The sequence below is a fragment of the Myiozetetes cayanensis genome, unplaced genomic scaffold (assembly GCF_022539395.1).
Source record: "Myiozetetes cayanensis isolate MyiCay16 unplaced genomic scaffold, myiCay2020 scf3, whole genome shotgun sequence".
NCBI lineage: Eukaryota > Metazoa > Chordata > Aves > Passeriformes > Tyrannidae > Myiozetetes > Myiozetetes cayanensis.
In genome coordinates this window covers 60,539,503-60,559,891 of record NW_026087521.1, presented here as the reverse complement: position 1 = coordinate 60,559,891, position 20,389 = coordinate 60,539,503, and the positions used below count along the sequence as shown (strand labels likewise).

General features: G+C 43.0%; 1 protein-coding gene across 5 annotated transcripts in view; it reads right to left on the bottom strand.

Annotated features, from left to right (window-relative positions):
- IQSEC3 (IQ motif and Sec7 domain ArfGEF 3) overlaps positions 1–20,389 on the bottom strand; it is a 102,109-nt gene that overhangs the window by 57,033 nt on the left and 24,687 nt on the right. For all 5 annotated transcript variants that reach the window (XM_050323402.1, XM_050323405.1, XM_050323404.1 and 2 more), the window contains exon 2: positions 1,175–1,255. In XM_050323402.1, the coding sequence (XP_050179359.1) occupies positions 1,175–1,255 (81 nt within the window). The remainder of the gene's footprint in view (positions 1–1,174; positions 1,256–20,389) is intronic.

The following is a 20,389-nucleotide window of genomic DNA, read 5'->3' as shown; positions in this document are numbered from 1 at the left end:
ACAGACATCGTGGGGTTACTCCTTCCATTTTCATACACAAATGAGCAGGAGGGGTCCTGCTTCTTTACCCTGTCTTCAAGCACTGCTGAACTCTTTCAAACATACACACCCACCCAGCCCTGTTCTCTTCACAGTGGTCCAGCACTCACGTTTTTTTCTTGGAAGGAAATCAGAAACTACAGTCTGCTCCAGTGAGCAGAACAAACAAGAGAAATATCATTTTTAAAATGCTGTAGCCTCACTACTGCAATTCAGCTGCCCAGTTCTGTTCAGAGCCCTCCCCAGTAACTCAGGCTTCTTACCAAAGGTCAGATGTAAAAGTCTAACAGTGTGATGAGACAATCTTTAAAGAGAAAAGTCTTTGCTGTTGACAGAATGGTGATGAGGCCTGAGAAAAAGGAGATGGTCTGTAAGATGGAAGTGTGGGAAGTTGTGAGAAGAGAAGGACACAGCAAGAACAGAAGGACAAGGCCAAGCACAGAAGCTATATGCAGTACGTGCATCTCAAGTAGTTTTGAAGCTCCTTGGATCCCTTGCTCTTGGCACTGACGTCTTTCACTGATGGGGGAGAGCTACGAGAATTGCTGGTGTCTCCACACCTTGCTGCACTGGATACAAGTTGGTGATGTTTAATAGCACCTGTCTATAATTGTTCTCTGCTGGCAAGCTCAGACCATTTTGACACATGTAAAACTGCTCCCCCCACCCTGTCTCAGGGTGAAAGACAGAACCCTGAGTTTGTTTGGTAACTTTTGCTGTAGTTTAAAGGTTATGGATCTATACTGTGTCCAGGAACACAGTGTGGGGTAGCTAATTTGAAGGAGAAGAGTGAAGCAGTTGTATGTTGGTGTCACAGTGACACAGAAGGGTAAGAAAACGTACAAGTGTGAATGTGGATTGATGGAAGTAGATGTTTGAAGAGAGGCTGAAAATTCATTTTTGGAGGTGAATGGGTGTGTGTGAGTGGAGGGTTTGCAAGCAATTACACAACAGTACAAACAGTAATCTCTGGGAGGGAAGAGAGAGAGACAGCAGTACTGGGGACACGGGATGTAAGGGAGGATGGCGGAGGATTGGCATGTATAATATGTGAGTTTTGTCTGGGGTGAGAAGATTAGTAATGGATGATAAGGAAGTAGCAAAAATAAAGGTCTGGCTGGCAGCAATTTCCCACCTTGGTGATGAGTCCGAAGATGAAGGCTTCTGCTCTGCGTCAGCTGCTGGGCAACAGAACTGGTGTAAAACAGTTTCATTCCTGTAAGAAAAAACAAACCATAGTAGGTCAGTGTTCCGTTAACTCAGCAGAAAACTCAATGGAGAATGTCTTTTTTGTTCCAAGGGGACAGTGAACCCCAGTGATATTGAAAGAGTAATCTAATTATTGCATGAATATTTTGTACAACAAAGTGTAGGGAGCAGGGAGTAGAAGGCTGCCTGACAATTCTATTCCCTTACCTTACCTGTCCTGATGTTCATGTGAAGCTGTAGAGAATGGGACAAAAGTGCCCAAATAAAAAGCTTTTCTTCCATAAGAATCTGTCTCATGATCTCACACATCTCATGAAAAACAGTTTTGCCTGTATTTTATCTCTTTTGCAACAGAAACGTGCCCTTAGACATGTTTCCTATACATTGTAATGCAAAGTAGTTGATTTTTACTTGACAATGGCTAAATTACCTCTGCAGACAATTTTCCTGAAACCTCCCTAGAGTAAAGAAATTGCCTTAGCACATCATCACTGGACATTACCAGGAATAATAGCAGAAAACTGACAGGACAAGCACAAGTAGAGGGGCTGAGCCCATGACAAGGGGAAGAGACCATAGCAGAGAAAAGCAAACCCATAAGAAGTAGCAAACTTAAGCAAAACAGGAAAACAGAAGACTAAAAATGGATTTACTAGATAAGAAAGACAAAAGAATTCATCCAAAGTAAGAAATCCTAGTGCTACAGAAGTTTTTGACACTACAGTCTCAACTGCATTAGGTAGGTTTATTGGAAGAGATCAGTTATGGTATTTGGTAGCTCGAGCTTGCTGACTCAAAAGAGGGACCCCAACCAAAGAAATGCCTGGGAAATTATACTCTTACAACCTAAACTCTCCATCCCTCATGTGACAGTCTGGACCAACAGCATTATTAGAGCATGGGGTTTTCTCACCCTTCATTGGTTTGGTGTTTTTGTTGCCAAGTGGCTGTCTTGTGCTCAACTTCACATCCTGCTTCCATCAGTTTCAGTGGGAGTTTTGGTTAGTTCTGTAGTCAATACAATGTTTGCTACAGTTCATATACCCGTGACCGTGGCTGTCCACTCCATCTATTAATTTTAAGTAATATTTAAGCTACAGATGAGTCTATTCTAACTGTTATTAATGTTCAGACTGTTAGCTTCAAGTTTCCCCACAATCTGCCCTTGACTTACACAACACAGCCGTATAGTTCAGACAAAATTCAACTTGCAGCTCAACAACTCTATGTACCTATGTCAAGCAAGTACTTGGCTACATTTAAATAATATAAAACTTTCAACACCTAGACCAAACTTCCAAAACTGCTCACTAATCTTGAATGACTTGTTCTTGGAGTCCCTTACCTGAAAGCATTTGTAAGCAGCCTGGTTTTCATGGGCGTTGGGCACTTATCATGGCATTGGAACCCAGTAAGAGCTGCTCATCACCTCCAAAAATTAGATCCTTTGCAGAGAGCTCCAGGGAGGCCCTTGAGCACATATCAACAGCCAATTTTGAACATGCTGACCTTCACCAATGAAAAGGAGTCACTAAAAAGAGTCACTACGTCAAGAGGGGAAAGTACTAGGGAAAGGGAAAAGAAAATTAAAAGAGGAGAAGAAAAGCAGGGGAGATAAAGCAAGCTGAATCCTTAGGTGGTGTAAAAGCACCCTGTCTCCAAGCCAGTGGAACACCAGCTGGAGCTCTCTTCTCAGTGCTACTGTGGAGACCCAGGGCTCAAATGCAGTCATTTCCTTTTAAAAATATTTTTGCAGCTTCTAACCCAGACATAAGCAGCACAGCTAACTAGTCTTGGGGGTCTCAGATTCCTCCAAACACCCTGCCATGCTTTCCATCAGTTTGAAATGTGAATCTTATCACCTTTGTCTTTTTCAAAACCTGACAGACGTGGCCACAAAGATAACCTAAATTACAGACAAGGATGATACTTTTTCCCAGCTTGCTTAATAAAACAAACTGCTTAATTCTTCCACTTCCTTGGCTCCCAATGGCTTCTCAAAAGGAATCTTTCCATAGAAACAACGGGAGTGCCAGGAGCAGCACAGCAAGGGGAAGACAAAAGCTTTAGCTTTACCTCACTGACTTCTAACCATGCCCTCAGTCTCTGCCTGTGACATATAACCTGCTGGAAAAGAGAGGACATGTTTGTGTGACAGAGCAACTTCATCTCCTTGGCCTTCCACTTCTGAAACTACCCAGCTCTCATCCCTTCCCTCCTGCCAGTCTGGTTATTGTTGGTTCTCACTATGTTGTTTCCAATTTAAACTCCTCAGGTGGCATGGAGCTATCTGACTGATGTGTCCAAAAATTACTTGTGTTGTCTTTCCACTGAAGCAAGTGTGGGGATCACATTTGAGTCTATGTTCAAGCAGGCTCACAGAAGTACTCCAGCTCCTACATCCTGTCACATTGCTTCCAGCCAGAATCTGTCAGGGCTTTTCTGATAAAATTTTGGGTTTGCATAAAAATACTGATTCACCAAATTTAAACTATCTGGTGAAAACCCCTAGGGCTTTAAAAAGATTCTTCAAATTACAGGGATTTACCTGGACTTTCTGGCAAGCTGCTGGAGGGCCGTGCCTCCACCTCTCACATCTCTAGTACAGCTATGCCATACAAGCAGCCTCTTGGAGAGGGGCTACCAGGTTTTCCACCCTACCCAGATCCCAAAGCAGCAAAGCTGGGAGCTGGCTAGTCCATGCAGTGTGGAACACCTGTGCCAAGGCAGTGGGCTCTGGAGAGCAGCCCTGGAGTCACAGACATCGTCAGCTGCAGTGTGGCAATGCACGAGGCTCTCAGCTGATTCAGCAACAGCTGGTATCCATTCTGAGGTGCATTCTTCATTTCAGAAGTATTATCTATTGGCATTTCCTACTTTCATCTCTACAAGATCTGAGAGGGATTAAAAAAGGGGCCTATTTCCAGATAAAAGTAACAACGTACTTTTGAATCACAGGATCATAGAATCATTTACTTTGAAAAAGACATTTAAGATCATCAAGTTCAACCATTATTCCAACTCTGCCAAGGCCACCGTTAAACCATGTCCCTAAGCACCACATCTACATGTCTTTCAATTACCTCCAGGGATGGTCACTGCACTACTTCCCTGGGCAGCTCCTTCCAAGGCCTGACCACCCTTTCAGTGAAGAAATTTTTCCTAATATTCAATCTCAACCTCCCCTGGGCAACTTGAGGCCATTTCCTCTTGTCTTGGTCCTTGTAACTTGGGAGAAGAGGCCAGCATCCACTTGGCTACAACCTCCTTTCAGGTTGCAGAGAGCAGTAAGGTCAGCCTTGAGCATCCTTTTCCTCAGGCTAAAACCTTCCAGCTCCTTTAGTTGCTCTTCATAAAACTTGTGCTCTAGACCCTTCACCAGCTACCAAATGGAATCTTCCAAAAAACAAACACCCCAAATTTCAGCCATTTCTAATCTAAACATTTCCCTAACTTAACTACACTATTCCTCGCTTTTATTCGAACAGCAGATGCACCACTTCAATTTCTAATTACACATGAAGAAAGCAAACAAGAGGGAGGGAAAACATGAGGAAAAAGAGGAAGGAATAAGGATAGAGAAGACTTTATATAGATGAAATGCCTTGCTAGTTAATTATCAGGATAGAAACACAAAGCAAAGTGAAGGGGAAACAGTGAAAGGCAGAGTGGGGTGAAGTTTCAGGACTTTAGGCTCAGTCTCCCGTGGGTGTTTTAAGAAAAAAACATCTCACAAAACCTCTTCAGAGAACCAGCATGCTCTGAGCACTGCAGCTGCACAGTCAGTTGTTGACTCTGGTTCTCATGTGTGCTTAACACCAGCCATGGGTATTTTCTGCTGTCTCGAACCTCTGAAATGTCAAGATCTCTGAAGTAGTTGTGCCCCTTACATGCCACTACCAGTTGTTGATCATGCCCACAGGCAGAAATCTGTCTCCAGGCCATTTGGGATCCTTGTGTCCCCCTCTGAGGGCCATGACTCCCATGGGGAAGCCACCAGGGAGGCAGTGAGGAGCAGACACTGCCTGATGGAAGTAAACATATGAGGTGTAAATGGGTATTCTGAGACTGTGCTGGAAGCTCTTTCCCTGAACCGGGTACAGGGAAGGAGATCTTATTATTCCTATTAAATCCGAGTTCCTCAAATGCCCAAGAGCAGTTGGAGCTCTGGGGCTGTTTACATTCTTCTTTTACAACCTGCTTCTCCTTCTCTTTTGTGCTACCCAGGCATGCACCACAGGGACTGGGTTTCACCTTGCTCATTTTTCCCCTTCTCTCCATCTCTTGATCCTGCATATATCTGATATTTTGCAAATCCATGACCTTGCTTTTGCAGCACAGCACCCAGACAGGAGCAGGGTTAACTTGCTGTGGAAGAAGTGGACCTATTCCCACCCTGAAGAGTCTGTATTGTTAGCAGGACAAAGCAGCTCTCATCGGGGTGCAAGAGGCAAGTGTCCTAGGGCCTTACTACCACTTCTAAGCCTCAAGTAAGTGCCCCAGGAAAGCAACTGTCTTCTTAACACTATGAAGTCTTCAGGTAAGATGTTGTTTTTGTTGCTGTGATTCAAGAGGGCCTGTCAGGGTTGTAATGGCTGGTGGCTACCTGGATTTCATTCCCCTGTGGTGTTGTCAGCCTTTGCAGGTTTAAAGTGAATCCTGACATATTTAGTATCTGTCAGAAGTCAGTGTAAGACTTTTGATGGTGGGGTTTTTTTCCTTTCTGTGCTTTCTTTTGATTTTGTTTTTAAACAAATCTCACTTCATAAGTCACAAAGGCTACGTAAAACTTGAATATGCGGCCGCTGAAGAGTTCAACACTAGAAAGCATAAGGCTTGTTTTTGCCTTTGAAAAACAGGGAGGAAGGCAATCTGACTTCAATCCAGTAACAGCAGATTCAGACTCATTACTTTGGGGTGCTGATCTGTAATTTTGCTTCTTTTAAAATGCTTCAGGTAGGTGGCAATGGTCTACTGATTAAAAGGGTAGGTCCAGGGCTTGCTTTTTTTTTGCCTGTTTCTTGCTCTCTGCCCTCTGCCTTGCCTTCCTCAGACTTGCAAACCCTTGCAGATACCGAAATTAAACAAACACTATCATAGGCAGATCAGGAAGGTGACTGTGGTGACAGTTTCTCCTCATCTGTCAGGATACTGCTGAACTGTTCCGTTTCCAATTTATTGCTTCAGAAATAAACAAATTATTATGTCTTGGACTGCACTCTGATGAACGCTTGGAAGGCAAAACCAGCAAGAAGAAAAGGTGTTCTAGGCAGGTGGGTTGTACAAAAGAGAAGGAGGCATGCTGAGGTACATATTGCCAGCACTATGAGACCAGTGTGGGGAGGAGCAGCAGAGGACAAGGACAAGCACAGACGCAAAAGGAGGACTGGGAACAGCCTGAGCCTGTCAGTGCTCTGCTCCATCTAGCTGGGACACACGCTCCGGAGGCAAGGATTTGACAGTCCAGACCTATCTTAAATGCAGAGAAAGCTTGGCCCATGCTGTCAATTGAAACATTAGCCCCTCTCTCCTCTGAGACAAAACAGCTGACCGAATTTTATTCAGTTGTCCTCAACATTGCTCCTGACAAGAGGTATCCTCCAGCCAGCAGCCTGCAGCCTCAGTAGGGGTATCTGTGAATTAACTGTCCAGCCACAGCAATTCCTGCTGTGATGAACTTCAGAGAGGCTTGTGCCAAACCTCCTGGCTAGCACAAGCTGTCTAGTCAGCTCAGGAGTTAGTTCTACCTTTCCTCCTTCTTAGAAAGTTGGACTGTGCTGCAAAGGGGCCCCCTGACTAATGCTGGTCTTTACAGCCATGGATCCCATGGGGCTAAGCTTCTCTTTGCTTAAAAACAGGTGTTGTAGAGGGAACAAGAGTTGAGCTGCAAAAGTTGAAAGTCTCTGTAGCTACACAGCTTGCACATCAGAGGGCCAAAGGAGAGCAAACTTCCCTAAAATTGCCCTAATGTTGTATCTTCCCTTTGGACAAGTGTCTGGGGCTTTATGTTCAGTATTGCCCACCCTAAGCATCAGTGCCCACTAGTTTAGCACTGATGATACCTGTCTTGAAATACCTGTCTGCTGAGAGCTGTACTATGGTAAACAAGTCTAACCTCTTTTTCTTCTCCTGCACCCCCACAAAAGCAAACCCCCAACCCAGACACCATATGGAAAACGGTGGTGCTCCCTGCTCTCCAGCAGTCAGTTTTAATTAAACAAATACCCTGTGTGGCCTGTTCCCAAAGATAAAGAGCAGCTATGTGTTTTTCTGCATGAATGATTTTAGACTACAAGAAATGCCAAAACGAGACAGAATGAAAATTGCTCTCACTACGGGTGCACAGCGCGTGCTTCTCTCTATCGTGCTGCAACACCCGTGCATCCCACCGTGACTGCCGCCCTGGTCAGCTCTGTAGGATTGTTGGCATGGGCCCTAAATGAAGATCACTGGCTTCCCCAGCTGCCAGCACTTAACTAACCCCTGTATCCTGGTCCTTGAGCCCTACTGGCCTGCATAATCAGTAGCCTTGCCCTTGGCCCAAGCACACAGCGAGTTCTTAGAAATCTGAAAATGCTGAAAGGTGATCCCCTCAGGCAACATTCTATCAGTAAATAAATAGTCCAGCTCAAGCAACCTTCCCTTTAAAACTCCACTTTTTGAAGAAAAGCTAGAGGCTTTGACCAACAGTCATTGTTTGTAGTCCTGGATATCTCAGCTTTCCTGGAGCCTTTTGCTACTTGTCTCTATCTTGCCTTTCTTTGGATAGCTGCCAAGAGAACAGATGGAGTCACAGAAAATCACGGCCTAGTAGGGGAAGATTAAAGGCAGAAAGAGTCAAAGGAGAACTGAATTCATCTCAGATTAAGTTTTACTGGCTGTTATCTTTCTTAAAATGAGTACTGGAGAACCACAAACAGGAACTATTCAGCAATGAGAAATTTATGAAAGGCCAGTCGCACAGTCTTCTGACTCCCCCAAAATTATAGCTTAATGTTACCTCTGCCAAGATAATGTGACACAACCTAGCTAAGGTTAGCTGCAGACCTTACTCCTTCTATCATCCCCCTTTCTGTGATAGATCTATTTTTGACTCCAGTCAACCTGGAACTGAGAGCTGAAGTAAGATCTCAAAGAGGCGGTGTTTCCAAAAGAGCACCTTCTAGCAGCTAGCTGTTTCTTCCCCTAGTTCTTCACTTTTCACTCCAAAATACCTCCACTAAAACTTTCTATTGCTCATCTCAATTGTAGGGCATTAGACTGGTGTTTTGAAGGCAGTTGAGTATGGGCAGAGTTTATATTGTATAGAAGCTTAAATTCAAAGTAATTCCTGTAATTCAAGTTCTTTAACTCCTTGTAAGTCTGATGGCCTCCTCATTGTTATGGGATACTGCTGAGGGCAAGAATTTGACAAAATTCAGAGAGGAACAGAACACTTAAAAGATTATCCTGTTTGTTAGAATGGTTATCACCATGTCTTCCTGAACAGTTGGTTTCTCAGCTTACTTTAGTCCATATAAATGGCAAGCATTTCTCCTATGCTCTTACTTTTACTCACTCTAACCTTGAAGAAATTCTTTGGAGAAAGGCCACTGTATAGGACTCAAATTTTTCAGCATGAGAAAGCAGCTTTTATGGGTGTCCTATAGCTGTCTACTGTGACTGTTTTTTACTCTTCCCTCTTGAACATCTGATATTGGCTATCTTTGAAAAACAGCTACACAAACCAGATTCACAAATGTGACTGACTGAGAAATCCTGTGTTAAGGGGCAAGAGGCTTATTAGCCAAGATACTGAAGTGTAGGAGTGCAATGAGACTGAAAATGTCATGTTATTTTACATTCCCAGTAACTGCTACAACCCCAACCTGAGTGTCCCTGGGATGCACCTTATGAATTTCAGAAACTTCTCTAAATCTTCTCTTTTCACTCCTGTATTCAGTCAAAAAATGTGCCATTATTTCTCCTAAAGAGGAGAGCAAGACCGAACAGAGTCTGGAGTCAGATTTACATGGTAGAGTGCTGAGGATAAAATTACAACAAATGAAGCATGGGGAAGAATTGAGCAAGAGATGATAAGAAGATGATTTTGAATTTGTGTGTGTCGACCTTGTAAGCTCTTACCAACACTTTTAGTCTACTTTGGTTTTATTTCCCCTTCCCTAATTTCTTAGCCTCTGCCTCTTCCTATGCTATCAAGCATTTTCTTAACTTATTTCAGCGCAGTGCCTGTCTAGCTCTGCCTGTAACCCTTCACAGACTTAGGTATCTAATTAATTTACAAAAAAAAATGAACATATGTCTAGATGATGTCCAGATGCCAGCACATATCTCCTACCTAATAGAAGCAAATTGCTGAAGAAACCTCGTGGCAGTGGCAACACGATGGATGAAAGTACAACATACACACACATGCCCACCCTTGCCAGGATGCATGATAGCTTGTCTTCCAGTCCACTTGAGCACCTATCATTATACAGCTCTTTCTTTAGCATTCTCAAAGCTGTTCTTCCTACTGCCCTACAAGTCCCAAAGCCATGAGAGCAGGGACGAAGAAGGGAGAACTTGCCAGGAGCATCTATTCTCTCTGTTTACCTGCCAGAAATGAAAAATCAAGTACGTTTGGTAGTCGGGAACTTGTCTTGTCTTGAACATCTCATGAGTGTTGGAGAGAATGTCTTCTTCCATGATGTTTCTCTATGAATTTGGTTATCGAAAGATCAGCAATCATCCTCTAAAACCTACTTAGTGCCTGCTTAATCATCATCTTGTTTCTTGGTACAAACTCATTTTAAGTCATACATCCTTCATATAGCATTACTATAAATTCCTTTTTTTAGTGCTAAGGGATGGGATCAAGATGGGATTCCCATTGACAGAGTATTTACATTTTTTCACTGGAATATGTTAATTTTAGAGATCCTATGAAATATCTTAAAACAAATTGCCCTTGCTAGTATAAAATACCATATGCATACACTACTGTTTGGAAAGTGAAAATCCAACGTGACACACTGACGCAAATGTGTGCCTTTGAGCTACTGCGGGTTCTTCAGAACAGCACAGCTTGGAAGGATAAGCACAAGGCACCGTGCTGGGGAAATGGAATTTCCTGTGTTAGAGGAAGAAGATCTGGGCCAATGCTGCTGTGATCTGATCTTTTTTTGGTTAACTCGTTGGGTGACTATAACAGATATGTCAAATGTGCCATTCATTTATCACCATCTGCTTCTAGGGATGGAGATATTAATGCCATATCTTCCTGAACAGTTGGTTTCCTGGCTTACTTTAGTCCATAAAAGTGGTAGGCATTTCTCCTCTACATCTTCACTCTCACCTTGAAGAAATTCTTGGGGAAGTGTGGGCATGACTGGCAGATGAGAGCATGGATTTTGGAAAGAAATTGTGGTGTTTTGCACCAATTTCAGTGCAAGGAACACGATCAGTAGAAAAATCAGTGTGGATGTGTTGTAAAGAGGGTCTGAGCACAGTGATAGACTCTCTGTAATGTAAGGTGGAATTCTTTGGCTTAGGGTCAGAGTCAGCAATGTGTCTGAGAGGTGGTGAAAATGAACCGTGGTCTCTTGTGTTCTGGCTCAGCAGGGTCTGCTTCTCTACCATGGACCTAGACACACAGTTTTCTCTTGGTGACAGGCTACTTGGCAGAAAGATGTCACCTGTGGATTCACTATGTTCAGTGAAAATTGCTGCTGATGAGTCCATTTTGTTACCCAAAAACACTTGGAGGAAACCTCACCCATTTATTAAGTCCATCAGGAGTAGCTGGGCTAACCGCCAGATTTTCCCTATGTGCTAGAAATGGGCAAGAGTGAAAGAAGGAATGGGATGTACTCAGGAATCAGCTGCATGGGGAGAGTCCATACTGGGTCCAGTCTGACAGGTATCTCCTTGTGACAGCCAAATGCAAAGTCTGGGACCAGTTTTTGTACCCACTTCCAGCCCTCCTCATGCTGTGTGGAGTTTTACTTTGTGCAGTTTCATGGCTCTTGGTGCTTCAGCTACAATGGGATGGAGTAACTTATGTAAAGTAAACTAAGAATGACACACTCACTCTCAGTTAGCTGTGGACTAACTCTATTACAACCAGAGACTGTCTAAGTGACGGACACTATACACAGGAGGAAACCTTAGATCACGTATCTACTGTACAAAGAAAGTTGTATCCTTAAATTAGTAACCATAATGCATCGCATACACATGCAGTGCCTTCATAAAAGGCAGCAGTCTGAAGGGGGTTGGAAATAGTACTCAACTTGGATGGAACAAAACATTCCAATTTGGGACATGTGAATGGCCTGGGAGAAGCTGGCATTGCCGAAAGCTCTCTAGAGAGGGGTACTTGCATCTCTGATGTTGCTATGTCGGTGTCTCTCATGGAATTACTAGTTGATGAAATCCTCTTTGGGTTTCTGGGGGGGCTTCTCATGCTCTCCTATGTGCCCAGTGGAAGTGATTCACTCTGAAACTTCTCCTCTTGCTAGTAATTTCTTTCCTAAGGCACAGTAGGAACAGGGATGAGGGAGATGAGGGAGATGATTGTACTTGCTAATCAAGTTCCAGGAAGAAATTTCCTGGGTGGAAGAGAGTTTGTTATTAGCTGCTAGAGGGGTTGGGGGTCTGCCTCTCCTGAAATGTCTTTGAATCACAGGTCAATTGGGAGTCCATTTAAATTGAATTTCTCTATTCCAGAGGAGCATCAGCCACATAGAGCATGACTGTCTGCTAATTGGATTGGTGCTTTGTAAGCACTCAGAGCAAGGAGGTAAAGTGGCCACGATGGGAAGAAACACCGTATGTTGGACTGTGCAGCTGTCCAGTGTGCACCATCAGCTTTGTTTGGATTGTCTGTCAGTGGTGGAAACAGCTGATGACTTACTGTGCTAGACAAGTCACAACATCATTAGCTTTGACTTGCTAACAGGCTGAGTAGTGGCATTCAGGAAAAACAGCTACTGTATAAAAGAGCAATCTGATATTCCAAGTGTATGTGCACATCTAGTCACACGGAGGGGATCCTCTAGTGACACATGCAACGCTCACTGGCAGTGAGCAGAGGTTTAATAAGTTGTAGCCAAAACTATACTTCAGATATCACAACTAGGAAGCTGCTATGTAAATCCAAAGCATGTGTGAGGGGGAGTTTGTGTAAGTTCCTGAAATAATTTCAGTTAAATAATTACCATAAACAGAAGCTGTATCAATTAATTACTTACTGGAAAGATGGTATATTAATACAAAACTATTTTTCCAAGATAATGGGTGACCTTTCCAAGACAGTATCCCTCTCTTCCAACTATCTTCAATATCATCATTTCTTTTAAAGGTTATATATGTAATGGAATAATTACATGTCTGCAAATGCATGCTGATAGTGACCTTCTGTAGCTTTGAAACATCTTTCTGTACCTCTTTGGCTTTGTACTATGCAAAGGCTCTTTCTTCTTTGTTCAAATAATAGATTTATAACTACATAAAATGGAAATAGCTAGCAAAAGCTCACTTTTAATTACACTGATAAGCATTCTCCAAATCCCCTCCAGTACCTCATATAATAATTATAGTTTGTCAGCCTAATACCAATGAGCATGTGGTTGTCCTAAAGGGATCCAGAACCAGCACTCTTCCTGAATGCTCTGCTAGCAGAGCAAACACCTTTTTTCCTCTCTCCTATTTTGGGCCAATACGTATGAACACTATAAAAAGCTGAGGCTTGTGTTAGTGGAATTGGCAACTCCTTTCGTAATTACTGTGACTGTGAGATATAAACGGAATTTAGGTCTCTTCCTCACTAAGAATAAATTATTTTTATTTTTTGAATAAGTGTCAGAATTGGACTCGGTAAAAGGATTTTTGTTATGACTGAGTATTAGATCTGGTTTTAATCAGGCTTACACTTCTTACTGGTTTCTCACTCATGCAACTCAAGTTTAACCCCTTAGAACAGGAAGAAAGCCCTGGAATTTTCCAGAGGCTGAAATCACAGTGTCCCTCAGCACTGGAGAATGACACAAAGCTAAATGAAGGAGTGCTGTTCAGTAATTCAGAATCCCATAAACATGCAAATTAGCTGTATAAACAGAGATGGCTCAGCCCTGAGCTCTTCATGCACCTTAGCAACCGTGTTCTGTAGGCCTGTCCCTGCGTGGCAATGCATGGCCAGACGTGCTGCTCGTACCCCTGCCGTTCTGGGCACTTGCAGGCAGCTCTGGGTACCAGCACACCACGACAGTGAACTGCACCAGCTACTAAAGACAAGTTGAAAAGCTCATTCCTACCACACTGGGTTGATGCACTCAGTGTAAGCCGTGGTTTTATTCTGCGTACTCACCAAAGATTACCAAGACTGATTGTAGGGTAGGTCCAGCTGCCTAAGTGCTGAGCTGCTCTGGCTCTGCTGTTGAGGCTTGACACAAAACAGTGTAACACGAGGACTGCAGTTAAATGCAGTGGGAAGATCATGGCTCAGCTTGCAGAGGGCTGCTTCAAGCCCTGGGCTTGGGGCGTTGGCTGTGGAAAACCAATTACTACCACACCTGCAGGTTGTTGCATCAGTGACACCCACAACTGAAAATGGAGGGGTTTCCTAACAGGGAAGGACCACAAGGGAAATCAGGAATGCAGAACTGGACGTAGGCTGCTTGGTGACATACACAAGGCTTAACTTTGCTGTTCCCGGGCGCTTCAGAGCTGAGCTGCGTCTGCTGTGGGAAGGAGAGCAGAGGAAAAGTGCAGCACCTGACTCCAATGCCTCAAGGGAGAGATAGCAATAGTCACTGCTGTATCAGGGGAAATTTAATTTCCCCATTTCCCTTCCACACACACCCATGTGCTTCCAGCAGGGCCTTGACATATGGAAAGCAGGCAGCGTTCAAGGCTGCTTGTGGACACAGCAGCTGGCTGGCACCAAGAGCAGTTGAATTTGCATATCTAATTGTCCTGGAAGGAAAGTACCATTTGGCACCAATGCAAAATGGGAGAGGATGCAACTTGAATGCTCAGCACATGACCATCACAGATATTTGGGTTTGAGTTAAGAAGAGATTTCACAGTTTCCTGAGGCTTCATAAACTTCTGACCTTGCCAAAGTTGCAGAAGAACAGGTGGAATTAATGAGGTATTCTAAGATTTGGAAAATCTATGAAAGTTGTTCCCTTTCCCCATCTGAACTGTTCAATAATTCCTGAGATTTATAACTAGTAGAACATACAATGTACTGTCAAGTCAATTTATCAAGAGGATGACAGCTTGGGTTAGTCTTAGACCCAGGAGCTGGATTATTTTATACTCTCTGTCTGGTGCAGCAGCAATGGGAAAAAAATCACCTCAAAAATAGAAAAGGCATCACTTCTTAACCTCATGCCTTGCATACACTAATTGGTCATCCACATCCTGTCTCAGAACTGAGATAGAAATGTCAGCTAACACAACACTCATATATATACCTGGCCAAAAGAGCAGTACTTCAGTCAGTGATGACTATCAGAACCTATACAGCCTGCACCTGCAACCATCTGTACAGCTCATATGGAAGTAAATCAGCTACTTATGTCTGTCTTGACTACTGGATCTCTCTGTAGGGCCTTATTCCAGGCTTAGCTTGTGCCTTTTGGGGATTCTTAACTTGCTAAAGCATCTGACTTACAAAGCCAATGCTGTTGTCTACTTAATAAAGCTTTGAGCTTCCCACCATGTGCTGGAGTCCTTTGTTTGGAGAGAAAAAAAGATATATATAATGTGTGGTTGTGGAAACATAAACATAAGAGATTCTTCTGTATTACAGGAGCCTGATTTCTGCAGAGATATTTCAGGAAAGTTTCACAAACAATTACTAGAAATCAGAGTGAGGAGTTGTGGAACTGATTATGTTTCTACTCTGAAACAAGAATGACTGATGTGGACCTTCTGAACTTTGTGCTACTTACAGCTGGGCAATCTCCTCTAACAAATGGGACTTCACAAGTTTGCTTCAGTACCCTTGTGCCAACAGGGCTGTAGCATAAGCTGACACCATGAGGCTCAGCATAAGCTGGCAGTGCTATTTGTGCTTTCACACTTCAGCTGTGAAGCTACATCAGGGATGGTTCCAGATCCCAGATGCTGGGATGTGACAATACTTCCCATCTTGGGAAGAGGCAACAGCGGTGGCAGTGGTTACTTTAGCACTAGGAGCTGTTGAAATCTTGATTCTTGTGGTGAACACATTCTGCCTAGACTCTAGTTTAGCCCTGGAAGCTGTGTGGTGGGGGAAATTCCACTCTTGGCAGTAGCTGTTCTGTATAATAAATGTTCATGTAGTGCATGAAGAGATCCTAGAGCTGTAGAAAAGGTGTTGTGATGAGACATGAAGCTTCTTATATGAAAAACAACCTCATAAAAATAAATTTTTAGTAAAAAATAAACTTCTCAGCTACCTGGGCACACTGCTGGCTCATGTTCAGATGACTGTCAACCAGCACCCCCAGGTCCTTTTCCACTGGGCAGCTTTCCAGCCACGCTGACCTCAACCTGTAGGACTGCCTGGGGTTGTTGTGACCCAAGTGCAGGACCCAGCACTTCACCCTGTTGAACCTCATACCACTGGCTTGGCCCATCGATCCAGCCTGTCCAGATCCCTCTGCAGAGCCTTCCTACCCTCCAGCAGATGAACATTCCTGCCCAGTTTGGTGTCACGGGCCTTTGCACCTTTGTGCTGAACAACTGAATTCTCCCACCCTTTTAGGCATGTTGAAAACCACCATCTCTTTTTTTTTTTTTCCAAAGTAATTTACCAGAATAACTGGAATACATGAGACATTTCAGGCCCATATCCTCAGCTACTAGGCACTTTAATTCCTGTATCTCTAGGAACAGCCACTACCTTAACAATTTTATTATTGTGTTCCACTTGTGTCTACACTATACAGACTTAAGAGTGAAGATTATATCGCTAGTTTTGACCCAGCACAGACAAGGCTCAAAGGAAAAGTATGTTAGGATGCTTCAGCAGGATGTTATTTTGGAACCTGCAAGGTCTTAGAATAGCAATATTTTTCCTTGCCAAAGTAATGCTCTTGAAATAACTTAAGTGGAAGAGCTTGTCTTTCTCATTAGGTCTTATGATAGCAGGACTTGGATTCTATTCCCACATTCACTCCATTCTTAGCTGGATGGAAACAGAATTTCCCATCTTGTAAAACAGTTTGCATTACAGATTGGAGTCTCATGGTTAGGCTGCACTTGAATGAGCCATGCTTTTTTAGCATTTATTGAGATTTCATCGTGATTACTGCCATAGGACAGCTTTGCAAAACAGTGCTGAATTGTATGAAAAGCATCAACGGAGAAAAAAATAGGGGTTTTTTTGCTGTTTCAGCCATGGGTTGTAACTGTTGGCCATGACCCCACTGCATGTTTCAGGTGACATTGTTAAGGTGCTGTCTGGAGCAATTGGTTTTCACCGTTTAAACAGCTGAAAATGCCTTACTGGTTTGTGTATTTTCAAGACATAAAGCTATTTAAAAAATATTCAGTAGTCAAACCCTAAAAGTGAATTTTTGTTATAGTGAAATTGAAGTACCAAGGGGAGACTGGATCTTGTGGAGAGGAATCATCTAAAAAGACACTTAAAGCAAAATACAACCCTACTCTAAATTTATTGGCATCAGTGGCATTTCCATAGCCTGTGCATGGGTGGATCTGATTTAGAGACTTGTAGCTCCTATCTAAACAACAAGTTTAATGGGAATGTCAGCCCTTAATATCAGGAGAAGCAGGATTCTGTTTTAAACAATAGTCAGGCAAATTACATGAATTTTAGAATTCAGGGTTTTTTTTTTTCACTCTGTAGCTGTGTAAATAAAGTGAAAATAAATTAATGATATGTTCAGTGCACTTTGTGATATTTCTTACTCTAGAATCAGTTTGTCAGCTCCATTGGAGAACTGCACGGGTGCCATGGCAATGTTTCTGTGCAATCCCCCTATCAACAGTTCTGAGACAGGATCAGAGATTCTAGCAAAGGTTAACCATATTAGAAGTTATCCCACAAATAAACAAAAGCAAAACCACATGTACTAGGAGATTCCACATAAGGAAAAAGACTGAAAGGATTCCGGAAGATTGAAAGTTTTCCAGTGATGTACACGGAGACCTCTGCGTAGAGTCTGAGGTACAGAATATAAGGGAGGAGTTTGGAGGCCTCTATGGAATTCTTAACCTTTTCAAATGAAACATATAATAACTTCTATCAATATGCTAGCCAGAAAAGGGTAAATAAAGCTTTTAATGTCTTTGACCACCTACTTGCTTGTGTAGGCATCAGTTCTACATCTAATCATCCTTTGTCCTTTAAGTTTTCTCAAGGCAGAGCAGGTTTGATTGAAACAGAATGTACCCTGGCTGGCTACACACAATCCTTTAGCATCACTCTCCTGAATGCCAAGCAATAGTCCTACTAAACTCTTAGCACTTCTGTACAGTGAGAAGGCCAGAGAATGCCCTAGAACTGCGATAAGGCACCACATGAATACTGTTTCCAAACTTTTTAATGTTTCCCAGCACATACAAAAGATACAGCTGTCCAAGAGCAAGGGTTGAAGTGGCATCTGATTGTTATTCATCTGGGATCTCCTCCAACTCCCACTAAAACAGTATTTCCACTGAGTTTGTATATAATCTGATTTCAAGTCCCATGCAGTGAATCCTAGCCAATTCAGCTCTTAAGGGTTGTCCTGACTCAAATGCTAACTATCTGCATCCAAATGAAGGCTCTTCCTACTTATGAACAGATCTTTTTCTTCTGTCTGTAGCATAAGAAATGTCATTTATTGCCATTTCAAGTGGGAGAATCAGTAAACAGTATGGCTTCTCACACGGCAGCCTCCCCTAGCAATGCCTGTGTTGTCCTCCCTGTCTTCAATCTTTTTACACTTCTAACTAAACATTTTCAAATGTGAATATTCTACTGTGGGTGGCAGAATCAACAGCCTGATCTTAAGAGCCTCCACTGATTCCATCCTACTGATTCCATCCTGAATACTTCTTGAACATGGGTTTAGAGAGAGGTTATGGGTGCAAGGCATACAGTTCTGAAAAATCCACAGCTCACATATAATCCACAACACATGATCCAGCACAAGCCACAAAAATACTGAAGCAACAGCAAGTGAGGTGTGAACTGTCCCACTTAGTCTGTATAGAGTCTGTGTGCCAGTATTACAAAGTTCTACATGACTTACTGTGTTCCACTAAGTTGATTCTTAGAGCAGGCACAGCTTGCAGTAGAAGGAGGTGCATGCTTCACTTTTAGGAAAAAAAACCCAGTAGTTTTTAGCTGCCCCATCTCCTCACTGAGATCAGTGAACCTCTTGCAGGTGGTAGGAACATTATTTAGGAATGTCTGGAAAGACCTTTGATCCTCGGGCTGAAGACAGTTGGAAAGAGTGAAGTGGTGGTGGATGAAAGAACATTCCCCTGTGTTCCTGCTGCATGTCCCTTTGGGTGAGGGGTGATGATGATTCATTGAGGCACTCCAAGGAAGCATGAACTGCTATGGCCTGTGCTGTGCTTGTTTTCTGAGGTAAACAGGAAATCTCAGACCTTGGTAATGTCAACTCTGAACTTCTCAGCAGGGCTAAATTCCGTTTGAAAGGAAAAGAGCAGCAGGACTGATCTCTATGTTTAGTTATCTCATGTCTTGTCTTACATCATCCTCTCACGAGTGTGCCAGAAGGCCAAAAGGAGACCTCTGATTGTCGTATAAATGACCTGCATAACAGACTTTTCCAATTGTTGATGTGGCATGTGGAAGACTGAGTGCACTGTGTTTGTCCTCTACCTAATTCTGAGTGTCTGGAGAAGAAAACCTTTGTTCTAAATCTGTGGGAACTTGAACTTATGCTTCTCTCTCTTCCTAAATGAGCTCTGAATCCTAAGAACTTTCCCACAAAAAGGCTAAACTGGATCTGAATTTCAGCCTCCAAATTGGTTTCTTAATATTCTCACTGGCAAATTGTACCATTAATTTGGAATGTCATACACACCTACAGACCTCATCATCAAAACATATTTAGATACCAAAAACTTTATCAATCTTTGTCAGAGACAAGCAGAACACTCTCTCAGGTTTTGTTTTCCTTGAGCTTTGCCACACAGGTCTTGCCTCTTTTTAGGATCCATCTTCCACCTGCTGGGATAGGAAGTTGTTTTGTTGCCCGTATATCTTGCTTTGAGCCACTGGAAAAATACAAATGCGGGTAAGAAATTTAAAACCGCCCCCCGAGAGCTCTCTCACCAAACAGCGTTTGTAACTCAAACTGCTCCACCTAAACTGACTCAAAGAGAAAAATGGTGTTGTTAAGCATAGTATGTGATTCTCTCCATCTGAGGCTCCCAAGTTCCAAATCTCAGTGCTGGCTTTGGGACAGCACTAGGAATGTTCCAGTAGGGCTGACTGATTCAGCCCTACTTTACCTATTGTAGTTGTGGCGCCTTGTATTGTGTCTAAATTAAAATATACTCTTGCATTAAAATAATAACATTGAATTCAGCTTCAAAAGCTGTCTCAGAAAACTGTCTCCCCTTTGTGACAAATGCACAGTCCCACTCATTTCTTTGCTCCACGAAGTGCTGTCAAACATGTCCAGTCATCTGGCGCTCACTGCAGCAAAACTCTTCATCTCTCAAAGGCGGCGTTCTCAAAGCCCTTCACAAACCCCACTGGCAGGCACATCCCGCTACCCCCTGCGAGGGAAATGAGTAACACTCATCTAGTCACACAGGGGGAGGCTGAAGGAAAACGAGGCAATACAATTTGCCCACTGTCACACAGCAAGCTTGTCTATAGCATGAAGCTCCTACCATTCTAACACCTCAGTCCTGGTTTCTAAGCAATAGCCCAAGCTTCCTCTCTATTCACCGGCTCAAACTACTGCAAAGGATTAAGTAGACACTTAACATCATATTGAACAGGAGCCAAAAGAATTAATTTCACAGGAGAGAGAGAAACTAGCACAAAGAATTCAACAATTTGGGGAAGTGAAGAGCCTGTGTACTGATTGAAAGACAGAAACAACCTACACTTGACTGCTAAAGCTTGTAGTTGTCAAATCTAGCCCTCCCATACTCCTTCCTCTGCCCTGAT